The sequence below is a fragment of the Strongylocentrotus purpuratus genome, unplaced genomic scaffold (genome assembly GCF_000002235.5).
Source record: "Strongylocentrotus purpuratus isolate Spur 01 unplaced genomic scaffold, Spur_5.0 spur5_scaffold_21, whole genome shotgun sequence".
NCBI lineage: Eukaryota > Metazoa > Echinodermata > Echinoidea > Camarodonta > Strongylocentrotidae > Strongylocentrotus > Strongylocentrotus purpuratus.
The window spans coordinates 15,573,651-15,588,114 of record NW_022145607.1 but is presented as its reverse complement, the minus strand read 5'-3'; the positions used below and the strand labels follow the sequence as shown (position 1 = coordinate 15,588,114).

At 36.5% G+C, this 14,464-nt stretch overlaps 1 protein-coding gene across 1 annotated transcript in view; it reads left to right on the top strand.

Moving 5' to 3' along the window:
• The window catches only part of LOC593255 (vacuolar protein sorting-associated protein 13A), an 88,670-nt gene that overhangs the window by 40,747 nt on the left and 33,459 nt on the right, over positions 1-14,464 (top strand). The window contains exons 16-33 of the mRNA XM_030994176.1: positions 95-241; positions 930-1,017; positions 1,394-1,511; positions 1,809-1,881; positions 2,496-2,573; positions 3,234-3,417; positions 3,976-4,115; positions 4,618-4,843; positions 5,358-5,431; positions 6,098-6,240; positions 6,961-7,052; positions 7,530-7,722; positions 8,524-8,614; positions 9,192-9,356; positions 10,448-10,522; positions 11,172-11,201; positions 11,386-11,627; positions 12,696-12,843. Coding sequence (XP_030850036.1) covers positions 95-241; positions 930-1,017; positions 1,394-1,511; positions 1,809-1,881; positions 2,496-2,573; positions 3,234-3,417; positions 3,976-4,115; positions 4,618-4,843; positions 5,358-5,431; positions 6,098-6,240; positions 6,961-7,052; positions 7,530-7,722; positions 8,524-8,614; positions 9,192-9,356; positions 10,448-10,522; positions 11,172-11,201; positions 11,386-11,627; positions 12,696-12,843 — 2,307 coding nt within the window. The remainder of the gene's footprint in view (positions 1-94; positions 242-929; positions 1,018-1,393; positions 1,512-1,808; positions 1,882-2,495; positions 2,574-3,233; positions 3,418-3,975; positions 4,116-4,617; positions 4,844-5,357; positions 5,432-6,097; positions 6,241-6,960; positions 7,053-7,529; positions 7,723-8,523; positions 8,615-9,191; positions 9,357-10,447; positions 10,523-11,171; positions 11,202-11,385; positions 11,628-12,695; positions 12,844-14,464) is intronic.

Here is a 14,464-nt window from a genome sequence, read left to right as displayed (position 1 = left end):
GCCAGAAAATCTTGTATGATAGTTTGATATATATTAACTCAAAGAGATGTTTGACTGGGTATCTTTACTTGTTATACTTTCATTTATTTCTCAGACTATCCAGGTGGACTTTGATGTGAAGTCACCAAACATCATCATTCCTGAGCATGGATCCTTGGACCTCGGGGGCTACTTGCTCATCCTAGACCTTGGTAGTCTAAGGGTTAACAGTGAGCTACAGAAGGACACCACTGCTCTTGAGGTAAGTACTTAAAAACCGGAATATATATCACCAGGAAACTTTTGCCATATGTATCTTTATTTATTTAAGTATTTGATTGGTCATAAAACTTCAGTTGAATTTGCAAATTGTAAACAAGAGGGATTTTCTTGGCAGGAACTGTTTGCAAATGTTTGCATCTTTAATTTCACTCATTTTGCTGCATGAAACTTTCAAGAATCTTAACTACTTATGAAATTTGTGAATTTTTCATCCCCACCAAAGTTTCTAGTTTTTACGTTGTGTGATTCCCTTGGGGAAAGACAGATAATGCTGGACATAATACCTTGCCTGCATCCATATAACAATGTTTATTAAAGAGAAAACTCCTGCAAGTAACTCATGGAAAAGATGCAAACAGCACACACAAAGATATGCTTCTTCTCACTCATGCATTGCAAATAAATTCAATTCTTGTACACTCTCTTAAGTTTCTTATGATTATGAGGAATGAAAATTATCTTTCTACCCTGTCTCTTTAAACATTGCTGAAATTTGTCCATTTATGTTCATTTTACATGTATTTGTATACATTAAATATTGAAGACCATATACTGAATATGTGATGAGTTTTCTGCAATCCTGATCATTGTAATGTTTTTAATTTTGAGCTATAAATATACACATTTATAATTTTGACCATCATTGTTTTAAATCTCTTTTCATTCAGGACGCCACGCCTACTGAGATAGAAGCCAGGCTCTATGACAAGTTTGTCATCAGAATCACAGACATACAAGTCCTACTTGTTGAGCAAGGTATAATAACTTTGTCTGTAACTGCATTCTTAAAACATTGGTTATGTACTTAATACACTACAATGCCAATGCTACCCTGTATAAATAAAACTACAATTAAAGAATAGATCAAGTTAGGAACTTGACTAGTGCAGGAAATAGATCCATGGAGTAATTGTTGCCGGGAAAATCACCAGAGCCCTGTATCATAAAACTTGTTTCTAAAATACTACTTAATATTAAACAAAGCTTATGAAACGGTGGTATCTGATTGGCTGAGAGCAAATTTGTCATAGAAATTTAGCATGTGTTATTTTCTACAAAGACCACTTTGTGTGTTTTCCTTGTGCAGTCGCTATAGACAGGTTTGACTGTATATATATTTCTGTACATGCAGGTGCGGACTGGAGGGAAGCCCTTCAGGCCAGGGAGTCCAGACATCACATCTTACCAGGTCTAAGTCTTCAGGTCAACACCTTCATCAGTGCTAAGCCAGACTACAAACAACTTCCGCAGTGAGTAGCCTACTGTATTCACTTCTTACAAGCATTACCACTTGATTTTAACATTGAACTTGATATGCAACATTATTTTGCTTTGCTCCATAGGTATGTATTTATTGGTATATTTCTCCTTGGAAAAAGTAATGTTGCCGTAGTCTTACAATATTACAATCTCGTACCTTCTGACTGTATTTAGAAGCAACGGCAGCGGGAAGGGTTGAAGGAACACAGGGGCAGTGAACTCCTTTGAGACAGGCTCTTATGCAGTTATTCACACACATTTTTTCTTCTTGTTTTCTCTTCTTCCAGGCACAAAATAGAAGCAGTACTACCATCACTCAAACTTGCGATATCAGACTCCAAGATTCAAGCTCTTGTCAAGGTAATACCATTCCACTGATATTAGGAAATAGGCCTTACTTATAAATTGTACATACATGCAGAGACGCCAAGTTCAAAGATCAGCAATGCGTGACATTTTCATAACTCGGCGCGCGACCGCACGGGTGAGGGTATAACACGTATAAGGTATAGCGTTTTTTTTAAATGTAGCGCCCGCGTCGTGCGTGAGAGCTTTATCAGACCCTCGAAATGCGTGACGTCACACCTAATGCATGACACTTGGTAGCTCTGTACGTGTATGAAAATATCTACAACTTGTTTCAATAACACTTGATGCTGTATAAAGGCTTAATACGTTTGACATCATATGATAGTTTATGATGCTTGCTCTTCGCGTTCTGGTCTGAATGTGGCTGCGTAATTGCATGTGTGCTTAAATTCAGTGCCCAGCTGACTCTTAATCTAGATATAAACTATGCACAGTTCGTAGAAAATCATGAAAAAGGGTCTACCTATTAAAATGAACATATATAATGATTACCCCTGTAGACCTCTTTTTCTCCCAGTGGTTGTACTATTATGAGTAAAGATTAGACAGCATTCGTACATGAGGACTTCATGTTTACTCTGGTTTTACGTTCTTTTCTCTTACAGTTTGCCAAGAATGTTCCACTTCCAGATGTACAAGCAAGTTCCAATGACATTCCATACAGGACTCCAATGCCCTCTATCGTAAGTCTTGATTAATATACAGACTCTGATCATAAATGATATATTTATACAAAAACAAATCAGCTTTGTGATTGCTATCAAGGACTATCCAGTTCAATCTTTCAGGACCATGGATTGCCTTCTGTACTGAAGAGGCTCATAGTGTCAGTAGCCTTCTGGATTTTAAAGAAGCTTGTAATATTTTCCTGTTACCAAATCATTCCCCTGCAATCTTGATACCTTTTTTGATACAAGAACTAAACTATCCATGCCCTTTCTAAATTTTATGTTTTTTGTAAATTAATAATGAAAGGTAAACTGTTTGAAATGGGCCTTTCTTGAATATTTTCAGATGCAAGCTTTAATATGTCACACTCTCAAAAAACATGAATCAGGAAAATCAATACTTAAACAATTACAAAACTTGATAAGGTATGAATAATTCTAATAGTTGTTAACTGTAGTTAAAGTGTAACTGTGATGTATTTAAGTCATGGAGAGAAAAGTATTTTGATTGATTGATTTGCACTATTAAAAGAACATTCTACATTGATGGTTACAAAACTTGAACCAAATATATTGTTTGATGTGTTTTTAATGCAATAATAGCAACAACAAGAGTAACAGATACATATAACAACAAAAAATCAATATAATGTGCGACTCTGTTCTTTTGTGTAGGATCCCAAAGCAGTGAAGTCTGAGATCTCCGCAGCTGCCTTGCGTCGCACCAAGAGGCTCATGCTATGGAGTAGGAAGACCAGGATCGCTGGTACAACTCTGCAGACCAGGAAGATAACCAACGTAGACGATATAGATAATCCCTCTGTCCAACCACCCACCCCACCTGTAGCCCCACTCAAAGGTAATTATGTACTCTTTTTGTTATTATCAGAAGCTGTAGTCCCACTCATACATGTAGATAGCTTTGTGGTTGTGTCATGCACAGCCTTCATTCCAACCCAGTTGTAAATACATGTACATGTACACTGTATGTGGGTATTTGTTGTACCACATGTTATGTGGCTCACTCAAAGCTATTTTCTGTGTGTTTATCACTTTTTGTAGTCCAACATAAATTCCATTCCTGTGATACACAACTATCAATCTGACAGGTTGAAAATTTCTTTTTTACTTTTGAATGCTTACAGCATTTTTCTTCAGATGAAGGTTGTCATCAATGGCATTTGGACAGCTTTGAGAGAATAATGTTGAATAGGTTAGAGAGAATGTGTTGGCCCCCATCCCTGTTTATAGTGTTGCCCCTGTTGATTCTTATGTTGTTAATTTGATAATGAGAACAATCTGCTACAAGAAGTTAACCTCTACCCTGATGTTGGTACATGTACATGTACAGTAGTGATTGTGTAATTGTTCAGAAGGTTAATATCGCTGTTCATATATGACCTTTACTTTGATACAGGTGATGTATACTACACAGCATCAGATCATTCCGATGAGGATATCCAACATTGGGCAGCCTCGTCACAGGTTCCAAAGTTTCACGACAACGATTCCGCTACGAACCAAACCCACACACTTCTCAGATTTGTCATCAGAGAGGTAATATGTCTTTGTTAGGAGGAGCAGTTTTGACTCTGGCTTTAAATATATAAAGTTTAAGGATGCCAGTTTTCAGGCCATATGGGCAGATTTCTGGTCTTGTCACCTTCCAATTCCAAACTTTTTTAGGCTAAATATTTTACAGCAAGGTTTGGGGCTCCAGCTTGTCAGAGGTATCCCTGACAGCTGCATGTTCAAGCCCAAGCATATTGGTGTTATATTTGTATGCCTTTGATATAATACTACTAATAATAATACAGTAAACTTGTATATAAGAAAATATCCAAAGGGTGATGCCTTGGTAGGTACATGTAGTTGGTATTTCTTCAGTTTAGTACCTGTTTTATATTTCAGTGAGGAAAAATTTATCAAGCAAAATAACAGCACCCAACACCTTCAAATATATTTTCAATCTTATCAGCATGCACATATAAGTTGCAAATTTTATTACTAAAAACAAACGAAAAAATTCACCATGTCTTGTGTTTCTCCATTTGATTAGGTGGTGGTGTCCATTTCTAAGCCGAGCACCAGCATACTACCCCTCCCAGCTACATCCGGAGATAGGAGCACCAGTCCAGCTCCTCCCTCCCCCACCGAGACTGGAGAGTCAGAGTATCTCAGCCTGAGGATAGACTCTGTGTGTGTGGACGTGGCCCTCAGTACCTACGGCCAGGCCCTACATATGGGACTGAGGGGCATCCAAGTCATTGATAAGTTCCATATAGGTGAGCAAGATGTTGAATGTTTTGAAACAAACTGAGATGGAATTTTAATTGAGATTTACACTGCATGATAATGATTTGTAAGGGTTCCTTGTCTACTAAATATGCTTATAAACTCTTAAATTTATTAAAGTGTGTCAGTATGCTGTAAATCTTTGAAAAAGAACATTTATCATTTGCAAGGTACACTGGAAAAGTGAAGAAAGATAGAGAGAGAGAGAGGGGAATATTTTTTTACAGTTGACTGGAGGCATTTATGCAAAAATTTGTTTCACACATTATCAAAAATCAAGTTTGGAATGCCCGTGTTAAGCTGTACAACATCAGTCCTAAAGGCCACTTTGTGAAAAATACTCGATTAAGTCATGACTTTGTGGTTGCTAAGTACTGTATTGCTAAATTTCTTCTTTTTTTGTCACATGAAATCAATTAGTAACATGTACCTTTCCTACTTCAACAGCATTTGGCCTTGAAAGTAAAAATGTAAGATGTTTTTTCTTCTTCTTTCTTTTATTAGGTCCAGATGGCACTTATCTTCATTTGCTCAGCTCAGCGGCTACTTCAGAGCTGTTTTCTGTTCTGTACAGAAAGGTGTGTAATCTCCAATGTTACTACAACAAAATAACATGTCAATACTAAACAGTCATAGATGAAATAATTGTCCATGAAATTCTTTGGATCCTGGTCAAATAATTTGTTCAAGAGGTGGAAGAAAGTATGAAATGAAAGTAGGCAATGATCAAATAAAAGAAAAAAATTAAAGAAACTGAACTATACAAGACTTTTCTTATTATTGCTTTATACAGTACATACAACATTTTTACATTTATGTTTCATGAATTTTTCTGTTGAAGGTTTTCTTCAGAATCTGTTACACTTAACAGCAGTATACCTCGAACACCACAAAATAATGTTGCCCAAGGCACTGTCCCACAGTTTCTTGTAAAAATCTGTGATTTCAGTAGCAAATTAACCACAGTGGTATTGAACAATTCTTCAAGTGTACTGTACTACTGTAAGTTGTATTTCAACATCAATACATCTACAGGTTATATTTATGCTTCTTTGTGTACTTCAAAAATAATGATAACAATATTCCACTTTTATATAGCGCCCAATACATTATTACAACCGCACACAATGTATGCACATTCTCCACTCACTGGGGAGCATTCCAGCCTGTTCCCATTTTACAAGCACACACTTGCTCATCCAACCACATTAAATATTTCATCCTACTATACTATACTTGTACAGGTTGATGCTAAGTGCCCAGACTTCAGTGGTTACTATGGATCCACAGAGCAGGCCGTCGTCATCAACTTCAGTGCTCTCAATATCCTCTTTCACAGAACAGCCGTGCTCTTCCTCAAGAAGTCCATTACAGAGATGATTACAAGGTTCGTAAAGAATCAGTTTAAATTGGAAATATGAGTGTTACAATGGCAAATTGGATTTTTGTAGAAATACAATGAGTTGCAGTAATTAAGAGAGTGGAGCTAAGACATAGATGACAAGAAACACAGGCAGATATACAGAGATAGGGAAAGATAGATATAGCAGATAAAGAGAGAGAAAGATAGATAGAGCAGATAAGAGAGAGAGAGAGAGGGGGGGGGGGAGGAAGTGAAATCAACAGGTCAAAATGCAGAGCATTGAATACAAAGAAAGTTAATATAAATTCATCTGATCTATGAATTAATCATTCAAACAGTTTGGAATCACTTCCAAAATAACAATGTTCTGTAGTTATATTGTTATATCGACACAATCACAGTCACCCATGTTATATATACTAGCCATTATTATTAAAGTTCACTTTTCATTTCATAATTGTGCACATCAAGTAAATCCAACATATCTTTCTTTAGCTCATTGAATACATTTACGAAATTGACTATTAATTGGATTGTATTTCATTTTTACAAAGAAACCGCATTTTTAACCATTTTTCATTGTTTCAATAATCTTCCCCTTGGAATCAGTCAGAGCGTGTTTCTTTTGCATTACAATTTGCACAATACAGCAGTATACCCAAGTTCAGTTAGTAATCTTGAATGTATTCACATTTCGATTTAAACCCAGCTATTGTGTTATTCATTCATCTCATGTCCATGTAGTCTGAGTTCCATCTCACTGACCGAGAAGGTTGCTGGCACATCACCTGCACCAGACCCTGAACCCACCCCTCCCAGTACAGAAACACAGCAAGGTGAGTTCCATCCCATACCATTCATGGAAGATCATGAATGTTAAAGCCCCACGGCACTACTTACAGCTACTTATTCTCTAACTTAATTAATGAAGTTTTTCCCTTTCTCTTGTGATCTCCCCCAAGGAAGTCTTCTTGGACCCCTCCTCTTTATAGCTTCTGTTAATTATATTGGGATGTCATCTAATCTTCACTTTTTCATTTGTTTTATGACACTTAATCTTCCGTCCATATCTGAAGCATCCCTCATGTGTGTGTGTGTTTAAAGGATTTACATGTACCTTAGGAGTAGACGTGAAAGATCAGGTTCTCAACATATTTTTGTTAAATTTGCAATTTCAAAGGTTCCCAAAACTTGTGTCCAAAGGCTTACTACATTTAGCTTAATACTAGTATATGTACCTCATGTAATTGAATATCTGCATTCTTTGAGAGAATTCATGTGTACACTATCGCTCCAAAATGTATAATATGCAGAGACGGACCCACCTACCAAACCTCAGGCACCCAAGGCTCCGGTCAGAGGGGTGATAAGGTTCTATGGTGAGGCGACCATGGAGTACCTCTGCATCACGCTGACCGATGTCCATGAGTCTCTGGCCAACGTCTACATCAGGGGACTACAGTTCTCACTCATAGACAAGGATACAAGGATGACTGTGAAAGCAAGGTGTGTACATGATGGTGGTGGTGGTGATGGTGGTGATGATGGTGTGATGATGATGATGATGATGATGATGATGATGATGATGATGATGATGATGATGATGATGATGATGATGATGATGATGATGATGATGATGATGATGTTGATGAGGAGGAGGAGAAGGAGGATGGAGGATATTGATGATGACAATGATAGAACTTGTGCAGCATCTAAATATATTTACCCATTTTTTCCCGCAACGGATGAATGGAAGGAGTGGGATAAAGTGCATTATGAGTGAGTGCCACCCAATGTATTAAACTGTAAACCGTATCTTTGGGAATGTCAATTGTACATTCATTTTCAGGTATTGAGTTTTCAAATTGTTCCCTTTTATCTATGTACTTCTAATTCAGTTAAAGTTGATCTAGAATTGAAATCAGTTTTAATACAAGGAAAACTGAGACCTCAGACTAATTTTGTTTGTTAAACCCAAATTAGGACAAAAGCCTAAACACAGCATCAGGTTTGAATTTTTGTAATGTATGGGCATTACCACCTCAAGCTATGCTTTTCAGGTTTTCGTCTCCTTCTGTTATCTGAATTATTTACTGAATGTATACTCTATGTTGAAACCATTGTTACATACATGTACATATAATTTATATATTTGTGTTTCATATTGTACTGTTGAGAAGGAAATAATCTTAATAAATACAACAACCAAAAATAGTGTATTTATTCAAGGCTATGTACAATAGTGAGTTATTGTGCCAGTCACATTATCTACTTGGTTGCTAACGTTGTCCACTTATCTTTTTACAGATTGAAAGACTTCTCCTTTGAGGATGCAGTAGTTAACACTGCTTATCCCAAGATCATATGTCTACAGGATCAGACTGCTATTGATGTTAGGGTAAGCCTTTAGTAATAGTTATTGTAATTAAAGTTTTACAGATTTTAAGAGAGACAACCAAGTAAAGAGGACTTGCCAAGGAGCAGTGATTCTGAATATTTGCAATGTTATTTATCAGGAATGCAGGCTGTTACTTTAAAGATATTCATTCTGCTTTATTTATTATTTTTGATTAATTCATCAATGGCAAATACCTGTATGTTTAAGTAATTGCAAAAATGGTTGTAAATACAAGTTTTATGTATCAAAAGTTACAATTTTAGGTTGTTGACATATGCTATGGGCTACTTTTCCAATCTAAAACAATACAGTAATTTGTTTGTGACCTTAAGTTGTGCTTTTATGCTTTATAAATGATTACCTATTTTACACACAGTATGTTTCTTTGACATGGTGGAAAATGTATAAAGTCAAATTAAAGTAATGAAGTAATTTACCCAGTGCCTGCATAAATAGAAATGCTCATTTATTAAGAAAAGGGGAAGGTGAAAGTAAGAAGTCAATGGTTAAAAGGCTTAGATGATGTAGGATGATAACTAAATGTATCTACATGTATTTTCTTTCATTTTGAACACAGTTTGTGCAGTTCAAGCAGCCCACCCGTCAGCCCATACCCACCATCATCCCCCCAGACCCTGGGGCCTCTACGGGACCCACCCATGTCCAGCTGGACTACAGCCTCAAGGTCAGGCTGGGCAGCATCCAGGTAGTGCTGCTCGGACCTTACATCAAGGAACTACTGGTGAGGAACACTTTCTGTCACTTCAGGGGGGTGTTTCACAAAGATCCTAAGTTGAACTTATCTCTAAGTTGGACTTAACATTTATGGAAAACTGTTAGCATCTATGAAAATATTTTGTAAAAATTATTTTAGAAGGCATGAAATGTTGATTCAAGTCTTTCATATTTTTTATTATCAAGGATATTTTATGTTTTTGATGTGAAATTTATGAAAAGTTTAAAATACTAGAATTTTTGCTTTTGAATATATTTCATTTTAAGGCTACAAATGGCTCTCCATAATGTTTAAATCCAACTTAGAGTTAAGTTTGACTTAGGATCTTTGTTAACCCCCCCCCCCCCCCAGTTCTTATTAATTGATAATCAAAATCAACCCAAAGGGTAGAGGGCAGGGCCAGAATCAACCCTTTGGTATGTTTGGCGCTGAATTTTTAGAATGTTTTGCCCCTCTGTGGCGAAGTTTGCAGGTGTGGTGAAATCCACTACTCTCTGGCTGCGAGACTTTCAAAGTAACTGGTTGAGGGTGTTGAATATAATTTATATTATTTGATACAGTAAATGAAAGTGCAGTACTTATACCGAGCACTTGGCTTCTAGAGCACAATGCACTTGAACTGGATAAAATGCATTACAATTTTGTCGTACCCTATTATTGAAATGAGCATGGACATCTTCTCTGTTCCATTGCTGATTTATTTATTGGGGTATCAATGAATGTATATGATGGTCATATGAAAATTAAAACTAAGGCATATGATTAAAATCAATGGTGCTGTCTTTCTACGTCCAATGGTGCTGTCTTTCTACGTCAACATGAAATAATACACTTGTGAAATAATTTATTTTGTACAGTAGGCTTGCGTTTGCACCATGTGAGAGAGGGGGGGGGGAGGATTGGGGAGTCCTGAAGAGGACTCTAGGTAGTCTTTCTTTCTTGAGTGTGGGTATGACAGAAATGTGTGCGCTGCAAAATGAATGGGTGGACACACATTTGGGGTAGTAAATTTAATGTGAACAGCAATGTAATATGTTTAGTGGCTAATAAAAGGACAATGTTTTTCTCTCTTTTTACTGATATCCCTCTGTCTCTAGTCTTTCTTTGAGCCATTCCTCAACCAAGGTGCTATAGATACAGCCAAAGAGGCATCCAGCATAGCAGTCAAGACAGTAAGTTATCTCTTTTCATTCTTTTTTGTGATGATGGTGTTTGAGGATTGCTTTACCTGACTGCTATTAAAGAAATCATATAGGTGCTTGTAAGTAAGCAACCAGGGGAAAGACGGCTTTAAGGCCTCTCTTGGTTTTGAACTCGGGACCACCTTGTAATAAGACCACTGCTCTACCACTGAGCCATCATGCGTCTTCGTGTTTGATTATTATTCTGTAGATGAAGATTTTTTTTTTTTTTTTTTTTGGGGGGGGGGGGGAGGAATAACTTATTTCTCCATGATCACTTCATATGGAATAGACTTTTGGTGAAGTATCTGTTGCCGTACATATACATGTATGTATTCTCCCATTAACTTTGCCTTTGAAGACTGTGTAAGAGGACCAGTCACAATTGTATACTATGAAATAACCCCCAACTCTTCTAAGTATTCAAATGATTAAATTAATGAGCGTGAAGGGAACATATTTAATATTCAGACCTACCTCGAATTTGTTATCTTTGAGTAAACTTTCAATGTGAGTTGAAAAGTTTCTGTGTCTAAAGCTGATACATGTATGTATAGAGTTTGCTCAACACATGTAAACACTTGAATCCTGAATAATGTTTTAATATGTATACATATGTTATTATTCCTTTACTATTCAGGTAGATGACAGGAGAGATAAGATTGAGCAGGTTGGTGACGAAAATTATCCAAACTATTCTATCATCATACGTATATCTCCATCTCTCTTCCATCATAAAGCATGCCTGCATCTTGGTACAGCATCATAAAGGGACAAAAACTGAATTCCAACCACTGAAGGTTATGTGCTTTGATACAGTCTAACACTATACACACTCTCCTTTCACTCCTCAGGTGGATGACATACAGCAGACTGGTGTGAAGGTGGGACTGGACATCAAGATCCGATCCCCCATCATCCTGGTCCCCGAGAAGCCAAGCTCCGCCCACGCCTTGGTTGCTAACCTGGGCAACCTGTCAATCATCAGTTCCTTCGACACCGAGGGCGGGATCGAGTCGCCGGATGGGCGGGCCAAGGTGACGGCCCCCCTCATGATGTACATCACCACCAGACTCACATCAGTGCAGATATCGAGGTGAATAAGGATCTTAGTAATCAATTTGTAAAGTGCATGGCACTGTCAAACCTGCTTTAGTGACCACCTGTCTACAAAGATCACCCGCTTATAAAGACCACTTTTCTTGTCTCCCTTGAGTGGTCTTTATAGACAGATTTCACTGTAATTACAAATTACAACTAACTCTACATAACTGGCAGTAGCATCAGTCAAGTATTCCCCTATGCAAAACATGTTATTTATACTTCAGTGCAGATATCAAGGTGAATAAGGATAGAAATCAATTTGTAGAGTATATTACAATTTACAAATCACATTTAACTCTTCATAACTTGCACAAGTCAAATTTTCCTTTTAAGTCAAATCAATGTTTTTGACAGAACTATGCCAAACATGTGTTATTTACACTTCCTAAGTCAGATTTGAAAGTCAAACTATTTTTGTAGTCCAAACAGGTTCGACTTATGCATAGTCAACTGTAATTCTCAATGTGCTTTACAAAATGGGAATGGGTGAACAGATTTTCTTTTTTAATTTGCTTCTACCGGTATATAAATCTTCATAGGTTTTAAGATTATTATTACTATGATACATTATCTCATCTCTCTCCTTTTTCTCTCTCTTTCTATCAATCTCCTCTGTCTGTGTTTTTCTATTTCCTGGCACTCTTTGTCTATTTCTGTCTTGATGATTGCCTTGTCTCTCCTTCACATACCAATAATTGCAAGCATAATATGTAAAGACTGTAAACAACAATTAAAAACTCTTTAACCAAACAAATCTCCATTGTAACTCTTACAACAGAAGTTTAAAAGAAAAAGATCATTCTGTTCAGGTTAACACAAAAAGTTTTTTTTGACACTGATCATTTTATTTCTGTAATTTATATTAATGAATACAAACACAAAATGATCAATGTTTATTTCATGTTTCTTGTTGATGTTTACTACATATTGAGATTAAATGTAATATTCATTTGTTTTGTAAAGCGCTTAGAAACTGTTTATGTATACCAGCGCTATATAAATCTTAGATATTATTATTATTATCCCTATTTTTATCTCTCTCCCTCTGTATGATATTCAGAGCTGTGATCCACTCCAATCAGACTGTGGGCTCTTATCGTCTCATCATTGAACCCGTTGAACTCCGTGTTGACCTCAGCCGACCTGTTGACCCCAACGTAGCCGCTGTGACCCCGCTCAGAGTCACTGCAAATCTGGAAATCGTGCAGGTTTGACTTTTGATTTGTTTTCATGAGAGCTTCTTGCAAGAAGTACATAATGATAATGAAACTTTACTCATGTAGTTTAGTTAAAACTCTGATCCAATAGATTCTTGCTCTGGGCTTTATTATTTTGTCAATGAAGTAGGGTCGGGCCTTAGGTTGCGATCAGGAGTTAGGTTGGGTTGGGAGTTTGGGTCAAAGTTCAAGATAGTGTTCCAGAGACCAGGGTAAAAGCATGGAATTGACTCTTGCTAGACATTAACTGCACAGAAATTGTCACTGGTACATTGATGTCTTGCCAAATGACATCGGTGCCATGCCAGGGCTTGAACCCTTTATTTAAATGTATATTGATTCATAGATTGATTGTTTTATTAATTAATTAATTTATTATGCCTCCGCCACCGAAGGTGGTGCCGGAGGCATCATGTTTTCGGGTTGTCCGTCCGTACGTCCGTCCCGTTTGACCGTTATCACAATATCTCAAGAACCATTTAAGATTTAAACTTAAGACTCGGGAATAGTATTTATCACCATAGGAAGACGATCTGATTAGATTTTGGAGTACGTAGGTCAAAGGTCACAGGTCACAGAGGTCAACTTATGAAATTCCTTGTATTGAGTTTGTTAGCGCGATATCTCAAGAACCATTTGAGATTTAAACTTCAAACTTAAGGATAGTATGTATCACCATAGGAAGATGATCTGATTAGATTTTGGAGCACGTATGTCAAAGGTCAAGGGTCACAGAGGTCAACTTATGAAATTCCATACATTGAGATTGTTATCATAATATCTCAAGAACCACTGGAGAATTTTCACTTCAAACTTAATGATAGTATGTATCACCATATCATAATATCTCAAGAACCACTGGAGATTTAAACTTCAAACTTAATGATAGTGTGTATCACCATAGGAAGACAATCTGATTAGATTTTGGAGCACGTAGGTCAAAGGTCAAGGGTCACAGAGGTCAACTTATGAAATTCCATACATTGAGATTGTTATCATGATATCTCAAGAACCACTGGAGATTTAAACTCCAAACTTGTTTAAATTGCTCTATGGCGGAGGCATCATTTTCGACTGCGCGCAGTCAAAATTCCATCTAGTTTATTTATTATTTGCTTTACTCAGTAGTTAAATATTCATTCATTCATTCATTTATCTTTGTATTCATTTGGGGATTTGTTTTTATGATATCTTCTTGCATGCAGTATCTAAGAATAATGTTAATGTACTTAATATGTACTTAAGCTAAAACTCAGTTATGTATCCATCCATTTATTGACTTATTTATGTGTCTTTTATTTATTCATCCATTCATTTAGTTATTTTGTAGTTAATTGTTTGTTTGCTTCTTCATTTCTTTATTTATTTGTTTATGTATTTTTATGTATTCACAAATGAAATAAGAATTAAATTTCCCTAAACACATTTATTTTAAAACTAGGTATATGCATTGGTGTCCATCTACATATTCACATGAAATTTCTCTTGCTATTATTTTCAATATTTCCACTTCCATTCAGCTTCTTATCTTCATATATGTGCATGCTGGAAGAAAAAAATGTTTACATTGAAATTTTTAATTTCTTGTTCTCATGAAACTCTTAATACACTG